The 27,374-nt window shown below is 42.2% G+C and overlaps 1 protein-coding gene across 1 annotated transcript; it reads left to right on the top strand.

Annotated features, from left to right (window-relative positions):
* The first annotated feature begins 2,541 nt into the window (after window positions 1–2,541).
* Window positions 2,542–27,374, top strand: bcl9l (bcl9 like). The gene is given in 10 exon segments (XM_054603344.1): window positions 2,542–2,871; window positions 17,990–18,066; window positions 18,790–19,196; window positions 21,007–21,129; window positions 21,535–21,712; window positions 21,888–21,972; window positions 22,313–24,629; window positions 24,632–24,733; window positions 24,828–25,082; window positions 25,354–27,374. Coding segments are annotated over 8 exon segments (4,584 nt in total). The 5' UTR covers window positions 2,542–2,871; window positions 17,990–18,066; window positions 18,790–18,871; the 3' UTR covers window positions 26,553–27,374.

Genomic DNA, 27,374 nt, shown 5'->3' with positions numbered 1-27,374 from the left:
AGTTTCTTGGCAACATTCCTATCACCGACTAAAATCAAATATAATGATGGGATTCTGGCAGTCGGCTGAAAGAGGAATATTTTGCGCGCAAAGTGCCAGCAAAGGCTTTTGGAGTGTGAAAAAGTGCACAGGTGAGAGGGGAAAATAATGAGGAGGTGCAGAAAACTTACCAAAATGGGTCTTAACGGACTCCTTGCAGCTGTTGGCATGTGGCTTTCTAAAGACAATAAACCGCACATTTAGGCTTAAATCTTGTCATCTTTAATATTTCTGAATGAAAAGCGTGAGAGGGCTAACATGCGTCTCCATCACCAAATGTCAACCTGAAAATGACATACCTGCAATGCAGCAGTAGCCGAGCCACAAGTTGTTTACCCAAATTAGTAATTCACTCCCAAACTGACCTCTGCACCTCCCAAACTGATACATTTTTTAATTAGTAATGTAAGAAACTGCTCCGCTGGAAGAGATCAGGGCTCATTCTCCCAACTACCAACTGTCTCTATGGACTATGTAGGTGAATCAATATAAGCCTCTACATTCAAAGATCTATAGTTTTGTCATCAGCATTAATAATATACATTTGTTTTTGTTTCAAATCCCTTTATTTGCATATAATGTTATCAAAGGTCCAATCTTAGATACACCTCCCTGATTATTTCTTCCCTGTAGCGCCATCACATTCCCTAAGGGTAAACCAATTTACATTCTTGTTTTGCTCTTCAGATCCATGCCAGTTTCCATGACAACATAGTTTCACTTTCTCATCCTCTCTGTCTCTCTCTCTCTCCCTCGTCCTCTCATTCCCCACTGCTCCTTTCTTATGTTCTCTTGACCTTCCTCCAATGTTTCATTTTCTTTCTCTCCAAATTCCTCCTCTCCTCTCATTTCCTCACCTAATTGAGCTCATTCCTCTGCCTGCCATATACCAGCAGAGAATAATGGACTCAGATAAAACATAGCTCAGTGGGGACGGTGGGATAGAATTCACAGCATCTTTTTGCATTTTCATCGTAAAATACCAAATGCAGGAGTCTGCCTGTGGGCTGTTTTATTCGCACTTAAATATCTCCGGGCTGGTCTATTTGGCAGGAGTAATGCCTAGAGCATAAAATTATTGAATCAAAACAATGTGCAGCAGAGTATTCTTAAATAAAAAATCTTGTTTGGCAATTGGTGTGCACATAATAACCTGCACAACTCAAAAGGGGTATTTTCTTATCCTTAAAGCAAACACAAGCTTATCTGAGCTTATTCTCGTTATGATCTGGCATATTATGACAGTATAATGAAGAGTGCACATCTCTACCAAATGGCATAATTAAAATCTCAAGCTATTTAATTACTTGATGATTAAAAATGTCTGATGCCAACAGGTGTGATGGCGCTTCCTCTGCTGATTAATGCCAGTCCTTTGTGCCTTGTCTGGAAGGAGAAGGTCATGAAGGCAGTGGTCGGTCTCCTGCACGACTTTGACCAGCCTGCCTGCTCTCGAGCCATGTCTGCAGGTCACGGAGCCTCAGCCAGTCACCTCTGTGGTTTGTGACTATTATCACAGCTCAATTCTGACCAGTATCAACTGCAGATTTGTGTTTTATTTCTCTCCCTCTAAGTATAAATCATTGCTGCTCCCTCCTTGATGTTTTACGACTTGTTCCGCATGTGTCCTTCCCTAATATTCAACTGGTTGTCTCATAAAATAATCAGTGTTTCTTATTCATCCTTTCAGCAAAAAAAAAAGAATAGAAAAAAAAACCTTCATTGTTGGTGGTCTAGAAAGCTACATCCTAGAGATTAGAGAAGCAACTGTTGCAGTTGCAAATCCTTGCAACATCTGGACAAGATATGCATATGTGATGTGACTTGACTGTGGCAGTAACTTTGGTGGGACTAGGTGGTAGCCAGCGCTGCAAGGTATAGTTGGCAGCTGCTGTGTAAGTGTTCTTAACTGTATAAACTACTGCAGGAAAACAAATGTGCTCTGTCAGCCTTTCCAAATTGTATCAATCATTTCTCCCATCTCAATTTAAAAACACAGACAGTGGATTTGCAATAAAAGGCATTTGATCCCCAGTTTACTTGAAGGTATATGCTGCCAAGCCTACTTCTGCCACCCATACCACCAGAGGGAGTAATCAACTGAAAAAAAAAAAGACAGAGCAGGTTTACCAGTGCAACAACTGGATCTTCACTCTTCAACTTTAGAATGAATTCCCCAAACCTGAAGCGTCTAGAGCTCAGTTTACAGTGTTTCTGGTTTAGACTGCTAAACACCAGGATGGTGTCCTTAAGAAATGTTAAAGATGGAGAGAGTGATTGATGTGGATCAGATACTCCTGATAAGAAGGAACCTATTTGATTTGTTTTTGATTGATTAAGACACAATGTAATACCATTGTGTTGACATCAAAATCTGAAAACACTAGGCTATAAATATGAATATTTTGAAGTGACATAGTGCCATTTCCATTCTTATACACCCAATAAACCTTGACTCTCAGCCAGCACAGATGTCAGGTTTGACTTATCAGTACAGTGACATACGGATGCCCGTGTGGCCACACTAATTATTGTCAGCGTGGACTCGCAGTGAAACGTCCTGCCTTTCTACATCTCCAATAGTGGGAGTCATGAACCGCTGCAAGGTGACGCGTCCCTTGATTTCAACAGAAACTTCCACCTAGACAGACACGTCTTATTATTGATCCACAATCAATGTGAACACACCTCAAACGACATCGGGACCATATTGCGCAGTGGTTCGAAGAGAAAGCGAAGCAAGTGGTGGTGGTGGAGGAGGAGGTGGCCACTCCGGGGAATGTCTGCCGGCCGTCAGTCCTGACATCGGCCTCTTGTGATCTCCCGCACCAGGTAAGTACAACATTTCAAAAACACTGCCCAGACATGCTAGCTTTGTCTGTTTGTCCTCCTTAACTTTAACTTTCTCCCCCGTTTATGACGTCTTCGGGTCGCTAGCAAGCCTGTATATATATATAAGAAAAAGTTCAAATCCCCGTTAGCTAGCATGGGTTCGCTTGCAGATGGTTGTGTAGCCTAGCGACGTGAATTAGCATGCTAAGTTAGCTAGCTGGCGCAGCAAGTCTCCACGTCATGACCTCACAGTCTCCTCACCTGTGAACATGTGGACTCAGTTATTCATCATCATCATCTTCATCATCATGCAAGACAAAGCAACGTTTGAGTGGTTGTGAGCTAAAAGCTAACCCGTGTTCAGAGAGGTGACATACCTGTCAACACACACCCAGCATGGGCTTTAGGACGACATATGCTGGTAATACCTCTGCTGGCTTGTCCATCTCTGCCTCTTCCCCTTGGACAATGTTGACTTTTAATGCAGCATTTGAAAAACAATATAAATGCCATTTTTTTTAAAATATATATATATATATATGTGTATTATACATTTTAATGCATTTCCTGCCCCACTGTGCTTCAGTTGCACTCAGACAAGGACATTACATTTACATTACATTACATTACATTACATTACAGTCATTTAGCAGACGCTTTTATCCAAAGCGACTTACAGGAAGTGTATTCAACATAGGTATTCAAGAGAACTACTAGTCACCAGAAGTCATAAGTGCATCTCCTTTCTTAGACAAGCATCTTAAAGCATAAACCAGAGCAAAAGTACAGAAACAAACTAATAGGAATACAATAAGTGCTAAGCGGAAGGCTCAGGGTGCAATACCATAACTATAATTATTCTCTCTGTATTTATAAGATTTTTCTCTTAGTTATTGTGGTTTTTTTTCTTACTTACTTGTTTAAAATACTTGTTTGTTTTTTCTACTATGTCTCTTGTTTGCACTATATCTATAAAGGATATATAAACTACAGTACATTACATTACAGTCATTTAGCGACTTACAATAAGTGTATTCAACATAGGTATTCAAGAGAACTACTAGTCACCAGAAGTCATAAGTGCATCTCCTTTCTTAAACAAGCATCTTAAAGCATAAACCAGAGCAAAAGTATAGTGCAGAGGCAGATTACTACGAAAACAATAATTGCAACAGACTAATACGAATATAATAAGTGCTACAAACTACTACGAATAGGATAAGTGCAGTAAACAAATACAAATTCAATAAGTGCAGCGAACTGATACAAATACAGTAAGTGCAACAACTAAGCAATAACAAGTACTTCTTGAAGAGGTGAGTTTTCAGCCTGCGCCTAAGGACACCGTGCAGCTGGATGTCAAGCTTAAGTTTATAGTGTTTAAACTTAAACGTTATATTGGGTTCAGTTAATTGTCCAAATGTAAATGTGATAATAACCCTTTCCCACTATAAGAATTGTAGCTAAATAAAGGAACACATATGAGAAGGAAGCAAGATGGCTCAAGATAAATAAAGGAATATAATAATAAGTAGCTATTGTAATTCTATACAGCACCTAAATGCTGTCAAACAGACTGTGAAGTGTCTCCCTTACACACCCTTTTTCTCTGTCTTTCTTATGACACCCATGACCCTGCTCAGCTCAGCCTGTTGAATGTGGTGCGATAGTGGTGCACTTGAACCTGTTCACAAAGAGATACTACAGCTTTTCTCTGTAGCAACACATCCTTTCCGTGTGTGTGTGTGTGTGTGTGTGTGTGTGTGTGTGTGTGTGTGTAGGAGCTTCATGCTGTTTGTGTATCTACAATATCCTGGTGAGCTATATATAGCCCCTAACAGAGTTTGCAACTTGATCCGAATTGTCTTTCAAGGCTACAGTACACTGTGCGTTGCTTTCCACTGGAAGCCAGATATCTCAGAGCATCTTCTTTTCTGTTTTCTTTTTTTTAAATTTTTATTTAAAGGACAGTCCACCGCCTACCTGTAGGCCTTAGTGCAAGGTTTATTTAGGTGTTTTTTTTGTTTTTGTACGAGATTTTATCCTTAGGGGTTCCTGTAAATGTGCTTGTACTGGATAATGATGGACACTTAATCTAGTATGTTAGGGCTCAATTGACCAAGTGTAGTTTTAAGTCCATCCAGTGCTCAGCATTTTACAAATTGATATTTTAGTTATCAGCTGTGTGAACTTTGGTAGATTTTTCTCGGATGAAACGCATGACAAACGGAAGCAGTCTTCCTCTAACAACAAGAAAGCCTAATGTCTATATAATTGTACTGCAGAGCGAAATGCAAGCCTGCGTGTATTGATTGACATATTCTGGGTGTGAATGAAAAGTATCTTTCCTGCCTCTTTTGTTTTGTCCAGAGTTGATTTTGAAATGAACAAGCATGTGCCAGCCACTGCATGTCCACGCAGTCTGCTCCCGTGCAAGCAGAGACCGATTTGCTTCGCTGCTGACAAAGTGTTTCTTATCTGGTTAGGTGATCTGAGAACTTTGGGGTGAGTTACAGGGAGCACCGCTAAGGTGAGCTATGAAAGAATAATGTGATATTGAGAATGTTTCCATACGACAGAGGACACTTAAGCTCTGGACTCTGTAGGCCTAGTGAAAAAAGCAGAAGCCCTGGTCTAATCCCTAAATAGAAAGCATTCAGACCGGGTGTTTTTATGACACTTGTACTATGGTTCAAATTAATGTCCTTTCTCTGTGCTTATCTTTTGCATATTTTTACATGCAGTCTTTGTAGACCAGAGTACACTGGCACCACTGCTGCTGGTCCTTAACATTTCAAACGACATTAATATATTTAGTCACACAAGTCGGTGTATTCAGGCTCTTTAACGTTTGTTCCGTCAGGTGAGACAATGCCACTTGAGCTCAGGTGTGTACTAAATAACCACACTGTGACCTTGTGAGGATGCAGGTCATGGTCCCTTTACAAGCAAACTGTGGTGCTTAACCCTCAGATACGGTACCCAGTTTCATGGGTGCAAGAGGACAGATGTTCACCTCTATTTGTCAGCACTTAATTGTGGTTAATTGAGCTTTATGTTAAAAATGTAGTCTCAGTGGATGCTGATATTAAGTTATTTCTTCATGTGTTCAAAGTTGATGTGTGCACAAGAAAGCGTACGATTTACTAATAAGCAGAGCCAAGCGTATCCTACCTGGTTACAAGGAGAGGAATCTAGATTTGTTTTGATTCTCTTCATACTGCCAAATTGCCCTCATATCCAATAAATGAGATACTTGTGGGCCTGTGTGACTTTTTGTTTACAAGTTAGAATATCGTCTGAGTTCAACTGGATGACTCAAACAGGAAAATGCATTAACATTACATTTTCCAAAAACAAAACCAACTGTAGGTGTGATCACGTGCTTGTTAACCAACAAGCCCATGTTTCTCCTTTCTCATGAAGCCTGAGCTCTGATCAGATCTAACCAATCCTCAAAGCTTTTTAACAATGTTAGGCCTAGTCTGCTCTGTCTGTGTAAGAAAAATGTGGGAACTGAGAGCATCACTTTTTTTCATGTTTGAGATAATAAACAAAAGTCTTGTTGAGGATGTAGAGAATCTCATGCTTGCTGTGACTGGACGTCACATTGCATTTTAAAGTGTCTCATACAGCAAGGTTGACGTTAGTTTTTAGTTTTTAAGTGGGTCAGAAGTCAACCTGCCCAAAGTCAATTTAGACTTTTGGGCAGGTGGAAAAGAACAGCAAAGACTTAATTTGATTGGCATGTTTTATCTACCTTGCTCTCAAATTGCTGCAAGCTGTGAAATACATAGTTAGGGTTTCGCCCACACCCTCTCTCTCTATGACACCCAACTACTGTGCATGTGCAACTCTTAACACATATGAGAAGGAAGCAAGATGGCTCAAGATGGCTCAAGACATTAAAAAACAATTTAAAAAAAACAACAAAATGTTGTACAACAATACAATATATAAAAGAATGCTAACTTCTTTAGTACTTTCATCGAAAAAGCTAAAAGTGTTTAATTCTTCATTACCACTTGCCCGATTGTGTCGCGAGATTTAGCCTCATCATTTAATCCTGTTGATGTCAAAATACTTTGCTTCCATAACTTCAGTATATGAATCATCATGACATCATTTCAGTTGGATTTTCATTATCTTAAAATCATTTGGAGGATTCTGCGACAGCATGACGCTTTTAATGCATTTATTGCATTTGCTCGGACTGATCAGCTCAAAATTGCTAAAGAGTGGTCAAGCAGTATTTGATACATGGGCGGCATGTATTCCTTTGCTAAAACTGTAGGCTACATATACAATACATCAAGAGATTGTTAGATATAATCCAATATCAACGCAAACCGATATTTTAAAGGCCCATCAGAGGTCCTATGGCGTGGTGGTGCTTCGTAAACCTAAACCAACCCCCCAGTGCTATGAACAGAACAACTGACTGCACTATTAGAACTCTTAGCTGGACTAAATAAGCTTGTGGAACTGAAACTTTCCATTGATAAAAGTGTGCAACACCTCTCTAGGGGAAGGTGGGGGGGATTTGATACCTGTTTGACTTTTAGAAACACAGGAAGGGGGCAGGTGCTGTTGGAGAATAATTACACAGCATTTTAATTCATGCACTGACTTAATAAAATCACACAAAAGTTACTTTAGTATGTGAATGCTAAACTCTTCACAAGTTGACTTGTTCTGCCTGCTGTATGAATGCACAATAGTGTTTTATCTTTGTGTGGGTTCCGTGCAGCTCTGTGTGGCTTTAACAGTGGATACCATTATTCCCTCTAAGCAGTGTGTATTGCAAATTGTATTACATACAAATGCACAAACAAACAGGCTCTAACTGGGATTCTACAGCACATCCGGAAGCTGCGTGTGTTTCTAAGACACTCTTACTATTTAACTCAACAAAATCCCTTTTTTTTAAAAATATAATTACGACTAGTTATTTTACAAAGTGTCTGTTAGAGCACATACTGTAAATCAGCCAGCAAAGGGCAAACATGTGCAAACAGTTTGTAGGTAATTTCCCCCCTTGTTTGTATCCATTGCGATAATTATCCAGGTACATTTTCCTCTTTCTGTGGTTTTCTTTCATCTCTTCTCCATCTTTTAAGTTTTTCACAACTGGCATCGTTGTTTTAGCTCAGGACTGACCTTTCTTTTACTATCTGCACAACTTTCTATACAGTAATGACTCGTTACTAGGGCCATGTCGAGGTTAGACGCAATTTTGATGTATTTCTAATTGTAGTCTTTCTGTTCCCCAATTTGTTTAAAGTCAGGGCTATTTTATTTAAGGCCCGGTTGTGTTAAGCCTAACGTTGTGGTCACTGTTGAGGGTTGTTCAGCGTTGTTGGGGAGAAGAATATGCTGTGTACAAACCCAAATGCTCCCCAGGGGAACAACGTGTAGTACTGGGTTTATTTGCCTAATCTAAATAAAGATTCAGATGTATATAAAAACATTCTCGACAAACTCACACATTGTATGATACACCATGTGCGGAGTACCTTCTCACACACGTTTTTAATGATGTGATCTTTGCCCTGAGGTAAAAAAAAAAAAAGAAAAAATCCTGTAAAAGATGCTGTATGAGATTGGGCAGACTGGGTGTCCTCTCTTGAACAGACTGGTAGGTGTGTGTTCAGCTCAACACTGAGTGGCTTCTGTCCATTTGCCTACTGCTTCTGTGCCGTAATGCCTGCCTTCTATCTGTTCTGAGGCTGCAGTTTGCTCTTTTTCCTTGCTCTAGTTGGCTTTTTTCCCAGAATGTGTTGGAAAGGATACAACCCTTGACCCTCTGTACAAAATGAGCCCAGTACTTCCCTGTCCCCCGAGCTGAGGCAAAATCATGGACTAGGTGCCTACAATCCTCTTAGCGCTTAATTTCCATCCTTTTGAGCAGGTCTTTATCAGCTTGTGTGTGGAATAGCCACTCAATTCTTTGTGAATTGCCAACCTTTCCATACCTATCCCATTTCAGTCAGTCCTGAAGACATATTTTACAAACGCATGCAACATCCACCCTGATTGTAGCACATAAATCTGTGTTGGCTTTCCCTGAATCAGTTAATATTTTAGCTGAAAATGTCTTGTCCTCTGCTTAACTCAGTACTTTTTGTACCATTCGTTATGTTTCCCCTTGGTGTAAAAAGGAAGGTACATCTTGGGTCATCTCCTTTGTCATCACTGGCCTGCTACATCAAAAGACTGCACTGCTTTGCGATCTTCACAAATGTCTCACTTTTTTTTTTTTTTTCTCTCTGTGGCCTTTCCCCTGTTGCAGGCCCTTCTCTCTGCACATCGCCTACTGGTTAGCCTATATTTACTCAGCCCCGTGACATGTTTTGTTGCCACAGCAACCTGCCACAACCCCCCTAGTGTGCTGATTTTTATTTTTTTTGGGCTGTCACCTGTGCACTGTCCCACAATGCAATGCATTTTAGCACCTAAAAGTCTTTTGACCAGACTTAGAATTGGGATTGCAGAGAAAGCAGCTACACAGATTTAACAGAGTTTGTGGATTAAAATCTCCCAAAAGTAAAAATATCTTTTTATAAAAGGTTTGACATGGCATATAATCGGACCAAACTGAATCCTTCTCATTCTTTGGTGTTTAGTGAAACGGATGCTGACCTGCAGTAACCTCTTGTTATGCGTGTACACTTATGCATTCCTACAACACCAGGCTGCAGAAAAACAAAGTGCATGTTAGGAGAAAGGAACAGGCGTGTGATTGAAGGAAAGCAGGGAGGGAAGAGAAAAAACTGGTTATGTCAAGGACTATGAAAAGCAAGAAATGGATATGGCTATGGGGCTGAATGTGGTCAATAATCCATGAACAGGGTTTCCCCCGCCTGTAACACTCTTAGCAGACTCACTTCAGTTCTCTGACCAAAAATGACAAACATGCAGTAAACAATCCTGCAAGACTTTTGAGCACTTTCCAGTTGTGTCCTCTCGCTGACAGCATACAAATATAATCTTCTCTCTATTTAATAGTTAAGAGTTTTACATTTACTGCCTCAGTGCAAGAAACATTCACACTGGATGTACCAACACCAGATTACTTCCCCAAAATGGGTAGTAGTGTGTCAGTTCATAATATGGAATCAATCTGTAATATAATCAGACATGGGTGATTGGTGCTTTCCAATTAAGTGACCTTCCAGTGGTCACATTGTAAGACACCCATGAGGGAATTTCTTTTCCACCTTTTGGTTTTATATGATTCCAACAGAAGCATGCAACATCTGACACTGCATTTGTCAAAGAGAGCCGGAAGGTTGTGATTTCTGGGGTACTGGCACCAATGATCACTCAGAATGTACTGATGGCTGTCACTTGGAAGCCGTTTCACATCATTGGTGTCAGTTGGTTTTCCATGAGTGCAAGTTGGCAGGGGCTTGATAGCTGATTCCACATCTTAAAACCTAGCTGAGCTCGCCTGTCATCACCCTTGTTGATTTTTCTAAGGTCTCATGGGGTGCAAATCAGTTTGGCTCTTTCAGCACAATGGCACAGACAGAAGCATTTCAACCTTTTTTTCCTCTCATAAATTCAGCAATTTTAATTTAGTCAGTTCACTATAGATTTTAAATCAGAGGAGTGCCAGAGGTGATATTTGAAATGTATTATCAGATCTTTTTAATATATTCAGACAATTCTCACTAAGTTTAGGATTCACAGGTCTGATCTAAATTAAACTCAACCAACACCAGGCTGGTCGTAGCTTTGTTTCCTATGTTGCTGCTGGGAAACTGAGGCCTATCCTCAGCTTTAGCCCCCCTTATTTTATTGCATTACATCACATTATCGCAGTGCGTTCCTATCAAACTATATCTCACAGTAGCTCCAACATGGTCTTGGCGTGAGATGTTTTTTCTACATTAAATACAAGGGATCAAAGCTGTCTGTGACCCATCACCGTTCATAACATTTGTAAAATTTGCTATTAAAGAAGGCCCACAGTTAGATTCATCAGCTGAAACTGAAATATAGACTGCAGAATGTCTAACTCAGTGGAGAAGTGGTAAGTGGTGATAAGGGTGACAACTATGGGCTTGTTTTGAAACCTTTGTGTGTAGACATGAAGGGAGTCATTACACCGGCCACATAGCCCACATTACATGTGTGTGTGTAACATAAAAGCAGGCGAGGAAAAACCAACATCAGAGGTGTGTTGTACGCTTCGTTTAAGAAGGTTGTGATAAACCAGAGCTGCGTGTTAACATTTTTAAGTAGCAGTACTTATAATAAGGAGGTTCAATTTCAATTTTCCTGGTCAGCAAAAATATTGTTCACTTATAAATGTGTACAGTGATAAATAAAAAAGACTTTGTTTTGGAGAAATCTTAAAACTCAAGATTGTGTATATAAATCGTAGCTTTCTTTAAGTCGTGAATAAATTATTTTTGAAAGTGGAACTCCCAACAGTGTAAACATAATTTTATGTTCAGGTTCCAACAAAAAGTTCCTCAAGTGTTTAATAGTACCATTTCCATCTGATAATTCTCACTATCAGACATTGTTGATGCTCCTAAGCTTTGGTATAGGACCTCCAACTCAACCCAGAAAATGTTCTCTGGTGAACCCGACATGAATGTTGAAATGTGTTTCCCAAACCTTTAAAAATGGCAAACCATTGGGAGCAATTCACAAAAGGCCTTATCTATAAATCATGAGAAGAGCAAATATGTGCATAAATGACTATTTCTGGACCATTTTGCTGCCATATCACAATCACGGTATGTTATCTTGAATAAATAAACCAAACATTACAAAGAGATATACGTTTCATTAATCATAAACTCGTTTTAAGCAGTTGTTATGGAAAACCATACATGTAAAGGAGACCAAATAAATATATTTAGTCATAGTTAACAGGCTATTGTTTTTTTTTTTCTTCTTGTCAGTTAAACAAACAGAATTCACGCTAGCCTTTCATATTAGATTCAATGTTATAAATCGACCAAAATCCTGCTGCCCACCTGTGGGTCCGGACCCAGTCTTTGGGAATAAATGTCTTAGATCACCATAATAACTGATAAAAACTGAATAAAGACTTGTTAGATCCTGCCAAGGACACATTTTAACTTAATAACAGTCCTTCGTAGATCATTTATTTTGTTAACAGTCATACATGTTGTGTTAGCCGTGGCCTTGTCCTGAGTTGGAAAGCAAAGTGGCAAAGCACATTTAACTTATTTTCCTTCTCCTCGGCCATCTGACTGGCACCATGCGCAAATGCAGTTTGTTAACTCGCTGATGTCAAATAAAGTCTCATCTGTGAATCTCTGTGTAGCTGTATGTGCTCCTGCATCAATACACATTATTCATTCATCAGTACTGTTAAACACTTTGGCCTCAGTGTTTACTGGTGTCAATCCACAGAGCAGCCCTGTGGCATCTGTGTTTTGGACTTGGCTTCGTATTTTGTTCTCATCGTTGGCCCCGACTTCTCAGGGCTCTCTGGCTCTATTAATACCAGCTTGCTCTAAAAATACAGGGCAATGTGTGACCCACTGGGACTAAATAGGAGCGCAGCCTCTTACCGTAGGCACACTAACATACACATACAGTCACAGCAGTCATACATTCTGACCTGTATTATAGTTGCTGTATAGTTATCCTGGGATTCACACTGAAACCTGGAAATCAAATCATCCATGAATGTTCTTAAAATACACCAACCCTGGATGGTCAGCTGAAAAAAAATGAATAGAACATCAGTATTTTCCTTATTAGTTTATTTATTCATCAAACACTCTGTCCTAACTGAAAACGATGATGTTTGTTTCCTTTGAAGTTAATGGGAATGCATAGGGCTTTGTGTTTGTGTGACGGCTTTGCCAGCTTTGTGTGTATTATGTGCTAATCATCATGGTCCAAAATGAGTTGGCTTTAGACGTAAAGACCATGCGCAATGGATTTTAAAACTCATTGAATTATTTCCCTAATTTGTTTGGAGCAGTGATTGGACGCATCTGGAGAAGGTCCCACTTTTAAATTGAATTTGTTTCCCAAACAAGTTGGGGGAAAAAGTCAAATGAGGAAAGGGGAATGGAGACATTTTATGCCCCAACACATTTGTTGATTGGATAATAGCTCACCTTTGCAGAAAAATATGCCCAGCTAAACTCTGCTTTTTTTCAGGAGCAACATGTTTAGTTGGAGGTTTATAAAGGATTATCTTATCTTAATAAGGATCTGACATGCTTTAAAGAACAGTCAGACATAAGGGCAAGAACATAATAATGCTGGCCCTCCTCTTTTTGTTTTCAGTTTCTCTGCTGGCTCCATGTGTCGTGGGCACACATAATCAACAGGTGTCAGTTAGACTGGATTCTCATAACTGGATACATTTTGGTAACCTTGTGCACATCATGAAGATTGGCTGTGTTTTGTGTGACATGCATGTCTCTTAACTGTAGACACCCTGCCTTGCTTTGTGTAAGACAATACCTTTTTTGTTGCAATCAAAGGTCCCAGCCTATTTGGTACAGTTTGATCCAAGCAAACACAGATTTTCTCTCCTGCCTCAGATGAGACATATTTTTTTTTTCTTGAAAATACATGATGCCCTCTTTTCACCCTATTCCATTTCTTATACATTTAAAGGCGCTCATTACTGGTGAATAAGATTATTTAACTATTAAATATAATACTAAAAAAGTACTACAGGGGGCTTTCATTTTGTGTTGATTTATAGCGGCTCGTTGATAAAAGCAGAAGTGTTTCCAGGAGCACCAGCACTTTGTGTTGGTGCTCATGGAAACACTGGGCCTGGGCCTCTAGCACCGTGGTCTCGGTATTGGCTCCCAGGAAGCTGGCTGTGAGCTCCAGGACCGGCAGCAGCAGACAAGTCGCTGCTGCCGGTTCTGGAGCTCTCCGCCTCCCTCCGGAGATCCTAATGCAGGTCGAGTCGGCAGCAAAGCCAGATCGTTGGCCGTTCGCGGCGGGCTGGTTGCTGCCGGAGTCCCTGCTGGATACTGAGCTGAAGGAGTTGGGATGAACCTGCACGCCTACAAGCGTCTGATGTCAAGGGGAATCTGACCCAATGACAGGCATGACGATGTCCCCTGTCATTGTATACAAATGGCCCATCTTTTTGCTGATGGTCTTGTTTGCCTACGTAGGTCATATGGAGGCATCAGTATTACATTGAGTATGTTTCATAACCAGTGAAAAGTTGTGTTTGTTGCATATTTGGTCATGGCCATTTGAAGGTTATAGAAAGGTTTTACTATTTATTTATACAATATACTTTTGAAACCAAGTATTCAGGGGGTAATCATCATGCTTGTCCTTTGTCAGCCATTTCAAAGAAAGGTGTTTATACTGAGAAGAGACTAAATATTAGAAAAACATCAGCATGATGCAACAAAATTTTACCACCTAAGTTCAACAAAGACCTGAATATTATAACCTCACGAAGGAAGGATTTAATGAGACTGCTTTAGTTTTAGGTGAAAGTGTCTTTTTCCGTGCAAGTTCATAGAGATATTTGAATTGAGACTTTTCCAGTCGGTCAGTATTGGTCCACTGAGTTTACATTTTATTTAAATATTCGCTCGGATAGACTTGTTTGTTGACATTCTCAGACGGCTGAGCAGACTCTTGAATGAAATGCAGCATTTTTTTACATTATCTGGATAATTTGGTTTTTCAGAGGTAGTTACCAAGGTTAATATTTTTCAATTCCATCACAAAATAACATTTTTACCCCTTAAATGACTGTACTCATTAATGCCCTTAAATATAGATACATATTTTTTTAATTTATATTAATTTCTAAAATTTCTAAAAAGTATACCATCAAGCTTTTCAGCAGAAGGAACTGAAGCTCCAGGTCTTTGTGTGTAATCTGGACAGGGAGGATCTTGTTACAGCCCCTGACCCTCACTGGGCTGGCTTAAGTTATCATTGTGTATCCTATACACAACACCAAGCCGGTGTTTTGAGATTTACACATTCTTGAGGCTGTATTGGAAAAGGTCCCTTTTTTCGGGAACAAAAAATGCTGTTTACTAATTTAGCAATCCTTATTTGGACATGGTGTCACATGTACTGTTTTGCTATTGCTCCGACTATAACTGAAGTTGTTACGTTAATCCATGGGACTTTTTAACAGGATCAGCATTCATGAACTTCATCATGAATCTGTGATTGCACATACAGTTTATACTGGAATATTCTACCAGCACAAACAGAGCAGCGGACTTTAGTAAAAGAACATACAGTAACAGTCTGTGAGAACAGATGGAGTTCTGCAACCTTATCAACATGAACACAAAAGCTAGACTGAGGATGAATGTTCAAACGTGCTTTGGCAGAAACTGTGTGACTGGATGAAGCGGAGAGAAAGAGAAAAATCCTCCCTCAAGGGACATAAGCATTGACTTTATAACCTTGATTTCTTTTTTTATTGCAGATTAATTGTACAGCAGCCAGGTTGATTTGATAAATGTATTACTCAAATGTCCCCATAATTAAGGTGTTGGGTGTTAAAAGTGTTGTTCAGTTTGTGCTTTGAGGTCAGGATGTAATGAACGCAGATGACACCTATCAAGTTTGGTGTTGGTTCTCTAGGTGTGTCTGTTTTAGACAACGCCTTTTTTACAAGCAAAATGAGAGCTGAACATGACGAACGCAGAGAAATCTGAACACCTGACAGAGTATTCAAAATCCCCCTGTGGCACACACACACACACACACACACACACACACACACACACACACACACACACACACACACACACACACACACACACACACACACGCACACAAGGATGAAAACAATAGCTGCGTCGCTGTCACGGCTGGTACCAAGGTATTCACACTCTGCCACGACACGCCTGTGTCATCACTGGTGCAACCAGTTGTTTTGAGAAGTTGCCTAATAACTTGAATGGAGATGAACGTTTTGGGTAATCATGATGTGACAATGATTGTTTTTTGGGATTAAAAGGCCTCAAATGATAACATGTACCCTCAGATTACTTAATTTGTTTACTCAAGTTATTAATTTGTACTCGGGTCTATTCTAAAAAGAACTCATATAAAACCTTGTGGTTTGATTGTATTATCTTGTCTGCAATGCTATTAAGAACTTTTCTCCAGATGTTGCAACACAAAGTGTCTTGAGACTCTTCCAAATAAAATATTTTCCTGGCTTGAGTAGGGAAACCTGCTTTGTTTGAGACCTGTGACTACATAATAGTTCAGTTAAATATTAATGTGCTAACCAAGAATTGCTAGTCACGCCAACACCTTGTTTAGCTACTCTTCCAGAAGGTCAAGGAACAACATTGATTACATAGTATATTATACATTAAGGGCAAGATGGTTTCAATTGTTTCTATCATTTCCATTCACTGGTGTAGTACCACTTCACAGAACCTAAAAAAAACACTCTTAACACTCTCATGCGAAAACTAGTCCTGTCTGAAAAAAGCTTTCGCTGTTCTAAAGTCACTGTGATGTTCCTGGCTGATTACTTAAATATAGACTCCATTCCCGTGGCAAGGAGTGGGAATAATGGTAGTGCAAGGCCTTACTCAAGGTTTACAAAATGTTGGAAGAGACACAAGATTTTCTAGAGCCTTCTATGACTTTTACTGCCTGCATGTATCTTCCGTCTTTTTCCCCGGTTGATGATATCGACTAGAACAGAAATGACTGGGTAACTCTCTTGATATCTACTAAGACTGGTATTCACTTCAGATAGGCCTATCTTTTCTCAACTGTCCACTCGAAGGTCAGCGACTCACCATATGATTAGTCTGTCTCCGCTTTGTGTTGCACAAAAGCAAGTGAGTCACACTTTGTCAACAGGAGCGACGTCTGACTGTCCCCGTTTGAGTTAATGAGTGATGAAGTCCTCCGCCAACGAACAAGGCACCTTTTCTGTGCTGACATGAGCCGGTGTTGGTTAATGACTAATTACAGCACTGTGTTTACCATCACCTGTCAAGGTGAGTGAGTGGTACACATGGTCCTGTAAGAGCGGGACAGCTGACCTGACCGACTACACCGTGTCGTGTGAAGCGGTACTGTGTCATCGGCCAAAAATGGAAGCCAGTGGAAATGTTTACACGAGATCTGCATTATGTCAGCCGAATATCTCAGCTGGATGTTTTTGAAGAGGTCTGTGATGACTGTTTTGACCAACTATTGTTCACCAACAACAGGTGTGGAAGGGTCTTGTTGAGACCTGCAGGTACTGAAGAAGTGTTTTAATGCTCTGTGCACAAGCAGCTTTTGTTGGATACACGGCAATAAAAAAAATGTGTACAACTAGTTTGTAGACTGAACACACTCACTGAGAAGCACTATCCAGTGGCAAAGGTTAAAGAAGCTTGAGGTTATGGACACAGGCAGGTGGTGGTGTCAAGAGGGCGACAGCTTGCAACTAAGGACTTGAACCCAGAATGAAGCCTCATGAGCTTGGAAGTGTCCTCCATTCTTAATGTTGTGCTTAAAATCCGATGCAATTTAGGCCTGTTTTTATTCCCTGACATTACCAGTAAAGCTAGAATTAGATTTCTAAGAGCTGAGGCGATGTCATCTGGGCTCTCAGGTCACTCTAAAATAGATTAAAAACAAATGCGGGTAACGCTGATAAACCCATGAGGTTTGGTGGTGTGTCTAAATAGGCCTAAACTAAAATCTGTAAGAAGCAGGTGATAAGTTTTTTCGACTGTTTGTGCTTGCACTCAGTGTGAAACCGTCTCTCTGAGCGAGGAAGGGAGAGACAGGTATTGCTACAGACAGTGTTGTGGAATGTGTGGTGGAGTTTTTGTGGTTTGCAAAGTGTTTGGTAGGGGGAGGGACCTAAAACACTGCTGAGCTGCTTCTGAGCTGCAGGTCACTCCCCTAGCTCAAACTCAATCTTTGCTCTCTCTCCCTTAAAGGAACAGTAACCTCACAGTGTCTCTTTGGCCTTGCTCTCTTATCAATCTTTTGGTTTCTTCTCTCTCTTTCTCTTCCGTCTCCGTCATGAAGTTGATGTTGAGCCACAGGCTGAGGACACACACACTGACAGATAGTGCCGACTGTAAAGGTTGCTATCTGGCTCCACTGATGATATTACCCTCTTGTTGTCCCCTAGGTCCATGTGTGGTCAGTGAAGCGTCCTGGAGAGCAGCATGGCAATGTATCAGTTGAGCGTCGTCGGGTTGAGATGAGGTGAGTGAACAGGCTGACGAGTTTGCTCTAAAGGCCTAACCCGGAACCAGATTGCGTTGCCAGTCATCCAGTCAATATAGGCACTATTTAAGGTTTGTGTAGAGTGCTGCAGGGATGACCTATTTTTTTAGGCCAACCCCAGAAGTTAGCATCGCTTTGGTTCCCTGGACAACAAGACATGGGGATTTTTCCATTGGATTTTGGATTATTGCAGAAAATAAAGGATACTTACACGTTTTGTTCGAAAGGATAATCTTCATAAATGAAGACCTCTTTTTTGATTTTTGTAGCGTGAAAAAAATGGCCTTGGTCACATGAGTGCTAGTATATGCAACAAGGCTGTAAAGGCAAAGTAGTTGGCGAGAAGACGTTTTGTAGTCTCATTTAGCCACTTGTGAACAACCGCCTTTTAAGACACATAAAAGCTTCGAAATTCACAAGTGGGGTATTACCTGACCTATTGTATATCGTAGAACAAAGGTTAAGACTTGTGATAACCACATACCTTATTCAGGCATTTAAACAAAAACCCTGACTTCCATAGAAGGGAACTGGAATTGCCAAAATGCAAACTCATGCTTTAAGACTTATTCCTGCAGCACTTTATTACTCCAAGATTAGGCTTAGTAGAGAAATAATCAGAATTCGTCTTTAGACTGTAAGGCTCAATGCAGAATTGTATTCTGAAATACTGATGCTGATGATTTTTCTTTTCTCCATCAGTGACGCCTGTAAGCAATGTGAGCTCCACTGACAACCAGCTTTTCTCCATACCAGACCTCCACCTCAATCACCAGCCAATCAAATGCACCCAGACAATAAACTGGCCAATCATGGCAAGCAGGTCACCAGTGACAGCCGATCCCAAATACCCGGTGTAAACCAGCAGGCTCAGCAGCAGCAGGGAGCTGCTGGCCACCTGGCTCCAAAGGGCGTCGGTGCTGGGAGCCATGGAGTCAAAACTAACCAGATTTCCCCCGGCAACCCTGGGCTGAAGGCTGTCAGCCAATCGGTGAGCAGCGTCGGAGGAATGCAGAAAACCAAATCCAAGCGGGAGCGGAGCGTCTCCATCGACTCTGGTGAATCAAGAAATGCCGTTCCTCCAGCCCTGGAGATGGATGCCAAAGGAGGTAAGGGACGCACAAACAGACAAAACAGTGTCAGCATCTGGGACGTATAGGCAGTGCGTCTCTGTTCGAAGTATGCAGAAGTTCACTTCCTTTACCTTCCTATCAGCCAAATCTTTACCCGAAAAACCAGGTTACGTGCATTCACCTCCTCCACAGCAGGAAGCGAATGTAAGGACTGAGAGGACAGAATAACTTGTTTTCTCTCTCGCTGAAATGCCCTGACCTTTCAGTGAAGCATCAGAATTTCCCCCTGGCTTTTGATAGTTTGTGCCATGCCGGCCCTGCACTGACGTGTCTCAGATGAAAAAGCATCTGGGCTTTCTGTAGTGCTCAGAAGGAGAGACACGTTGTTGGGTGGCAAAAACTTAGTAAGCATAGAGAGGTTGTTATTGAAGCAGAGACAGCGAGTGGGTGGGAAGAGTTAAAGTTCTTTTTGTTTTCAGTGTCTTGGTATACATTCGTGTTCATGGGGTTTGGTGCAACCTGTTTGATTTGCATTTGTTGGTTGTGTTATTAATGTGTTTGTGTGTTCACGTGACTGCGGATGACAATGTCATTTTGTGAAACTCATCTGGGCTTCCTGTACATGACTAAAACCTCTTTAAAACACATACACACGCACACTCTGAGGGAGAGGCGGGGTTCCAAAATATAAAGTAACAGAGGCCAAAAGAGGGAGAGAATGAAAGATAGGGAAATATCTTCTGGCTCCATTCGACCTCCAAACACACACTTCTTTCTGTCTCCCTATCTCTCTTTCAGTCTCATTCCATGTAATCTAATTTCTGCTTGTAGAAGTACATTCAACTGAAAGGCAAGCCTCCCTCCTCTTTACTTCAAATCACTCCGCCCGCCAAACCTGGAAACCCGTAGAGAGTCAGTAACAAAAGGTCTGAACACGGTTAGGTTCCTGTTCTTTTCATGTTTCTGGTTAAGATAAACCACTAAATGCTGGCAACAAAAACATTCACCGGAGACGAGGCCAGCTCTTTCATACTGCCTCTCTGTGTCAAGGTGGTAGCCCTCCCTCTGCTGTCCTCTTCTCTGTACTGTCACTGCACACATCCTTCCTTTTTCACTGTACGTTCATGCGCCTTTCTAGTCTGTGGTTACCCAAGCTCATCAGATGTGTTTACTGGAAAGTCATTTTCTGCCACAAAGTCAGTAAGATATTGAGCTGTGAACGTGGAAAATCTTCACAGATTTGTTTATAGAGCTTCTCTAAATATGGTGTGGTAATCAAAGATACTGCCAGTGTACTTTTCTTTCCTGTCACCATTTAGAGTTTAACCCACCATTGTATTTGATGTCAGATGTTGTTCTGCCTCCTCTATTACAAGTTGTCTTCTGGAAATGTTAAAGCTGCTACATGCATGCTTCTTGCAGCTGTTTGCACTCACTGGTGCTTTTTGATGAATCTGGTGTTGATAGGTGGTAATTTAAGTTAATTAAAAATATATATTTATGAGTCAGCTCAGGCTAGTTCGGAATTTACTAATAAATAGCTTTTTGCACAGGAAAAAAAGAGCTTCGATTTTTGTTTGACATCCTGTTCAGATTTAGACTGATTTGTTCCATTTGTCAAGGCAGCTGTAGACTGATCATATAACTTCCAGCAAGTAAGGCAAAATGTATAAGAGCAGATTATAAATGCAGACATTAACTTCTGGCGCTGGAAAATACCGTGGTGTGTTCAGACCATTAGTGGCGATTGATAAAAACAAAATAGACTTAATAATACCCCTTTTAAAGTATATATACTATTCTAGTTGTTGTCCAACAGTTGGTGTATGTGTGTATTATCCTCTAGATGGTGTTATGCGCAGTAAGCGGCGCTGTGTTCTGGAAAAGAAACAGCCATACAGTGGAGATGAATGGTGCTCTGGACCTGACACAGAGGAGGATGAAGACAAGCCACACACTGCGACCCACCGTGAGTCCGTCAATCTCCACAGAGGGGGAAACACATTGCCGGTTGCTGTTGTCTGAATGTAGCACAGTCCTCACTAACAATAGTGTCATTGTCACCGCAACTTTGATGGCTGTATGTCACCCATGTAGAAATCCCCTACCCTCTCTCAATTTAATTTCCTCAGAAAACAACAGGTTATAGCCGTTAATTATCCATAGTTGTTTTCAGATCCTGCGCACACACTGAAAGTAGGAGGATTGGAGTTTGGAGTGCCGTACTGCTCCTTGCCACTGATTTGACTTTACATGTGTTTTAGCTCCATCTAGTGTTTTGATGTTGTAGCCAAAATGATGAACTGGTATTGCAATTATAAACCAGGATACTAATGTAGCCAAATTAAAACCGTGTGCTGCTGCTTTTTCACAGGAGAGCGTGGGCTGGCAGGTCCTATTCAAGGGCTCTCTGATCGCCTGTCTGCAGGGCCCGTGTCTGAACCTGTGGGTCCTGTAATGGGATGTGGAGTGGGACCAGTGCTAAAGACAGAGCAGCCACCTCAGCCTTCACAGCAAGTGGTGTATGTTTTCACAACCGGTCTAGCTAACAGGTGAGAGCTATTTATAGGCCTGTCATCAGAAGTGGAGATGTTTGGATTGTCTTTGTCTTATCAACCAACCTATCTGTTTCTTTTTTTTTCATTATGATTCCATCTCCAGTTCAACACTGAATTATGTAACTGCTGTGAATATTTAATTTGTATCATTGCTCTATTTGTTTGACAGTGCCGCGGAGTCAGTAATGAAAGGACAGACCGATTCCATCCTTCTGTTTCACCAGCAAAATGTTTCACGCAACAAGTTGGAGCAGGTCAGACATCACAGCGTCTAATTAAACAGGATATCAAGTCTGTGTTAAATCACGTGGGAGTACAAGTGTGTTTCCACAGTAAAGACCACAGATGCAAAGTATGCGGGGGGGATTATTTGTTTAGCTATTTTGGTCTCCGATACCTCTTTGTTCCTGTTTCCATCAGCAGTTATTGTGACTTATGTAAGTGCTTGTACTGAGAAAGTGTACTGTATGCTGTTTTGTCAGATTAACAAATAGGAAATGTACCGTATGATATAATAACTGCAATTACTACTCCTAGAAATAATCAACATTTTCATAGTCTAATTGTTTATTTTTTTCCCTTTGTCTGCCCCAGGGCCACTCATCAGGGAAGCTTCCTAACCTATCTGATAAGATAAACTCCAGCAGCTCTCCACCCACAGGCACCCCTAAATCCCAATGTGGAACTCCACGGCCAGCCTCTGCAGGTGTTGGAGGGGCATTGCATCCTGCAGGGACACCGTCATCAGCAGGACACTCTGATAATGAATCCTCTCAGACCCGACCTGGCGGAGCCTCCAGCAATAACAGCATCGTCACCCATAGGCCAGAGGGAGGGAGCAATGCCCCACCTGCAGGCCCAGTCCCGCCTCCAGGAGCTGGAGGCGGGGAGGGTGCAGGGGGTATGTCTCTCCCTGTTGCTACTGTTTCTCCCTCGGGGAGTTCCTCCATCCTTTCTGCACACCTACAAGGTGATCCAGGCCAGAGGAGTGGCCCGGGGAACTTGGATGGTCTTTCCAAAGAGCAGCTGGAGCACAGGGAGCGCTCTTTGCAGACACTGAGAGACATAGAGAGGCTGCTATTGCGCAGTGGGGCAGGTGGAGGCCCTGGAGACACAGGCGCCACAAACAACAATGCTAGTAATAACTCCTCCAACCTAAATAATAACAACAATACTGATAGGAGCGGTATTCTCGAGGACCGTGACAATGGTACAAATAGCTCTGGAAATTGCAGTAGTGGCAATATGCTGTCGGCAGCCTTGGCTTCCATGGGAGGGATGAAGAAATATGAAGAACCCCTCCAGTCCATCATTTCTCAAACACAGTCCCTTGCTGGACCTGCCCTTGAAAGCCCTCAAATGGACTCTCACCATAACCTACCACAACATCCCCATCACCAGCTATCTTCACCTGGGCTCGACATGGGTCACTTACTTGGACCAGAGGGGCTGACGCCAGAACAAATGGCGTGGAGGAAGCTTCAAGAAGAGTACTACCAAGAGAAGAGACGACAACAGGAAATACAACCCCCCTCACATCCACAGCACTTAAGAATGATGACAGAGATAGGCATGCAAGGAGGTCCTATGATGATGAGAGGACCCCCTCCTCCCTACCACAGCAAGCCTGGAGACCAGCAGTGGGGTCCTGGCAATATGATGGGAGGAGGAATGGGTGGAAATTCACGAATGATGGACATGCACCAGGAGGGACCCCGCGGTCCAAGGTTCCTGGGACAAATGCAGAGAGGGCCACCTGGCGGAGGCGGTTTTCCTGGTGGTAGAGGGGGAGTTTTATCAGTGGAGGGTCTAGGACCCCAAAGGCCCACCAGGCCAGGGATGATTTGGCACGATGAAATGCCCAACAACATGGGCGGTGGCGGTCCATTTCATGGCTGCTACCCTGGTGGACCTCCTCAGCACTTTCAAGGTGACCCAGAACATCTGTTAACACATGAGGAAATGTTTCGCCTCATGGAGAAACGGCAGATGCAGGGGCTTCCCAGGTTTGAACTTGACAGATTAGCTAAACAGCAACAACAGGGCAACCTGGGCTCAAGAATAATGGATAATCCCGGCGGCCCAGACTTCCACAATTTGGGAATGGGCCGGGGTCCACCCTCTTCTCGAGGTGATCCCATGGACTTTCCTGGTTCACGGGAGATGATGGGCTCTCCTGGTGGGGGTCCTCAGATGAGAGACCTTGTGGATTCTCCTCTGGGGAGCGGCCTCACAATGAACATGAACCCACAGATGAATGTTCAGCAACAACAGCAGATGATGTTATCTCAGAAGCTCAGAGGAGGTCCTGCGGGAGGGGGAACTTTAGGTGAGATGTTTAGCCCTGGAGAGATTTCACGAATCAGGGCCTCACACAATGGAAGAGGAGTAAATAAGGGAATGATTCAAGGACCTGATGGCCACTTTCAGTTTCCAAATCATGGTCCCTTCGCTGGAGGACAGGTGGAAGGGCCTTTTCTTCAGCAACCTGGCCCTGAGATGTTTGGGCCTGACCAGCAAGGTCATAATCAAATGGGAGGTACATCGCGGCTTAGTCATATGCCAATGACTGGAGGCCTCAGGGGAGTAGACCTCAGTGCTAGACACCCCTCTGACCTATCAATCAATGTTAACCCCCTGAGCTCTCCTTCAGTGCCTCGTCCTCATCAGCTTAAATCTCCATCCCTCAACCGAGAGCCATCTCCACTTCTACCTTCCCCCTCTGCCCCAGGACTGAAGTCGCCCTCGCAGATATCCTCTGCAGGGCATCACCCCACTCTTCCCCCTGCCTCTGGTGCTGGGACTCCTTCTTCTTCTTCCATGAAATCTCCCCAGATAATGGGGTCTTCCAACCTTGGGTTGCACTCCCCGTCTGCCTCTCCTGGACGACTCAAGTCCCCCGCCATGGCTGTGGCTCTCCAGGTTGGGCGTCTCCCAAAACAGCTCTTCCAAGTCCAGGTGGTCCAACCAGTGGAAAGGTAGTGGGCAATGGAGGAAGTAGTTCCACTGAGACAGGTACACTCAACATTTAAGTTGACACTGGATCATCATTAATGCTGTAGCTTGTGTTGCTGTGACTTTAATCAATTATTTGTAATGTTCTTTGCAGGCCAATCACTTCCCCCCAGGAGTTCCAACTCTACACCCATTAGCCAGCCAGGCTCTATGAATCCTAGTATGCCATTCACTTCCTCTCCCGATAACCATCCAACTCCGAATCCTTTATCCCTCATCATGTCTCAGATGTCCAAGTATGCCATGCCCAGTTCTACTCCCCTCTACCACGATGCAATCAAAACAATTGCAACTTCAGATGATGAGATGCTGCCAGATCGACCTCTTCTATCCGGTGTCAGCATTGGAGGTATGAAAAAAGGACACATTGTGACATATACAGAGAACACCTTATACAGTTTGACAGTGTGTAGAAAGTAAGCCGTAGATTAATAAAGTGTGTTCATTTCTATGTTCTTTATACTATAAAAACCTTCTCTCAGCCTAAACCCTCATTTTGCAATAGTGCTGCTTGATAATATGAATAGACCTCCAATTAATATTTCATAAGTATAATGGGCAATCTTTTTTCAAATGCTAATAGTCTGATTTTTCACATGCTGGCTTTGCTTTATCACCAGGAAACATGGGGAACCCCCAGAACTCCCAGATACTTGTCTCCCAGGGCTCCATTGGTCCCCACAGTGATCCACAAAGCCCAATGGGCATTGTAAGCCAAGGTCAGCAACACCTGCCACATGACTCATCAGGACCCGTGCTTTCTTCCCCAAACCAAATGGGCATGCCTGCCATGAATTCTTCCATGATGGGAGGAGGTGCACCTGACGGAATTGGGCCCTGCAATGTTTCACCTATATCTCAGAACCAGATGGCAGGCTTTTCTCGCATCCAGCCTCCACCTCATGGGCCCATGCACTCACCTATTGGAGGAATGTCACATAATTTCTCCCAGTCTAACGAGGAGATTCTACCCCCTCAGCAATTGCACCTTAGTCTGCTTAGAAAAGGTCATCCTCACCATCGCCCCTCTCATCTTTTAGACTCATTTGCCTCTTTGCCCATGGGGGATGGCCCGGATCTAAGTGAAGTTATACGACCCACTCACTCAGGGATTCCTGAGTTTGATCTCTCCCGCATCATTCCTTCTGATAAGCCCAGTAGCACTCTTCAGTATTTCCCCAAGAGTGAGCCACATCAGAATCAACATCAGGGGCCACTATCCCAGCAACCTACTCCACAGCAGCTCCTCAAACAGCTGTCTTCTTCTGGTCCTCCACTCAGCAGCGGCCCCTCATCCAACCCCCACTTAGCAAACCTACAGAATATGATGGCTGAACAGCAGCTGGCGCCTCACCCCTCACACGGCGGAATACGCCAAAACATGGGCATTCCTCAGGGGGGCTCTAGGGGCATGGTTTCTGGTGGGGGCATGGGCCCCATGTGCCCCCCTGGACATATGATGGGAAGGACAGGCATGGCGCCCCAGCAGCAACTACAGCAACAGCAAGCCATGATGGCAAACAGCCTTCTCCACCATCCTTCCAATCTGTACCCTGGCATGATGTCCTCCCAGCAGCACTCACACAATCTGATGGCACAGCAAAACATTATGATGATGCAGGCTAAGCAGCGCAGCATGTCAATTCCAGGGGATCCCTTTGGTCCCCAGGGTCCTCTAATGTCCCCTCAGGGTCCCATGATGGCCCCTTCCCACCCACAGGCTGGTATGATGGGCCCCCAGTCTCTCAGACAACGGGGAATGTCTCTGGACACTCCCATTGGCTATGGCCCTGGAGGTATGGCCAATATGCCATTCTGATCAAGCTTGTAAACAAAAAAAAAAAAAAAAAAAAAAAAAAAAGTGTCCTCTAGGTTACCTTTCCATTGTGTCCAAAATTTTCCATTAATGTTATTCTCGCAGTTATTTGAAAAGAGGAACTGTAAAAACAAGAAATCAGTGATGCTTCAAGTTTTGAATTACAACTGATTAAAAATTGAATATTTAAAAGCACTGTACCACAGTTCAATAACAAATTTGAAGCCATTTTCTAAAATACTGTAAATTATGTATATTACAAAGATGTGTGTAATTGTTGTGGGAACAGAGTGGCAGTCAGGAGAGGAGTGCCTCAAATTTCTATTTGTTTTAATATCATAGATTTTTTTTCTCCAACTACCAAACTGTTGTGCAAAGGAATTATATATATTGACATATATATAATATATATTGCTGTATATAAGATGCAATTTGTGATTGTTTGCAGTTGTTCTGTATAACAGTGTTTTAATAGAAGTCTAAAAATAGAATAATACTGATCTCTACTGTGGTTTTAGCTTTTGTTATTGTGTCAATTATTGTTGTTTGCGAACACTGACAAAGGGACACGGTTGCTGTATAATATATGAAATCTTTATTGAATTCAATAAGCAGTAGCTAAAGTACAAGCAAAAACAGTTTTTGGCCAACAATAACATTTTTTTTTTTTTCTTGACCAGGTAAATAAAACATCTTTTAAATGCAATCAAAGTAGCAGTGGGTACTATATTGTCAAAACATTTGATAAAATTATAACATTTTCCATCATCACTGTACGAATGAATTACTATAGAACAGAAGCATTTTACAGCTGACATTGTATGA

The sequence above is a fragment of the Anoplopoma fimbria genome, chromosome 1, assembly GCF_027596085.1.
Source record: "Anoplopoma fimbria isolate UVic2021 breed Golden Eagle Sablefish chromosome 1, Afim_UVic_2022, whole genome shotgun sequence".
Lineage (NCBI taxonomy): Eukaryota > Metazoa > Chordata > Actinopteri > Perciformes > Anoplopomatidae > Anoplopoma > Anoplopoma fimbria.
The sequence above is the reverse complement of the archived record's forward strand: the minus strand, read 5'-3'. Positions and strand labels throughout refer to the sequence as shown.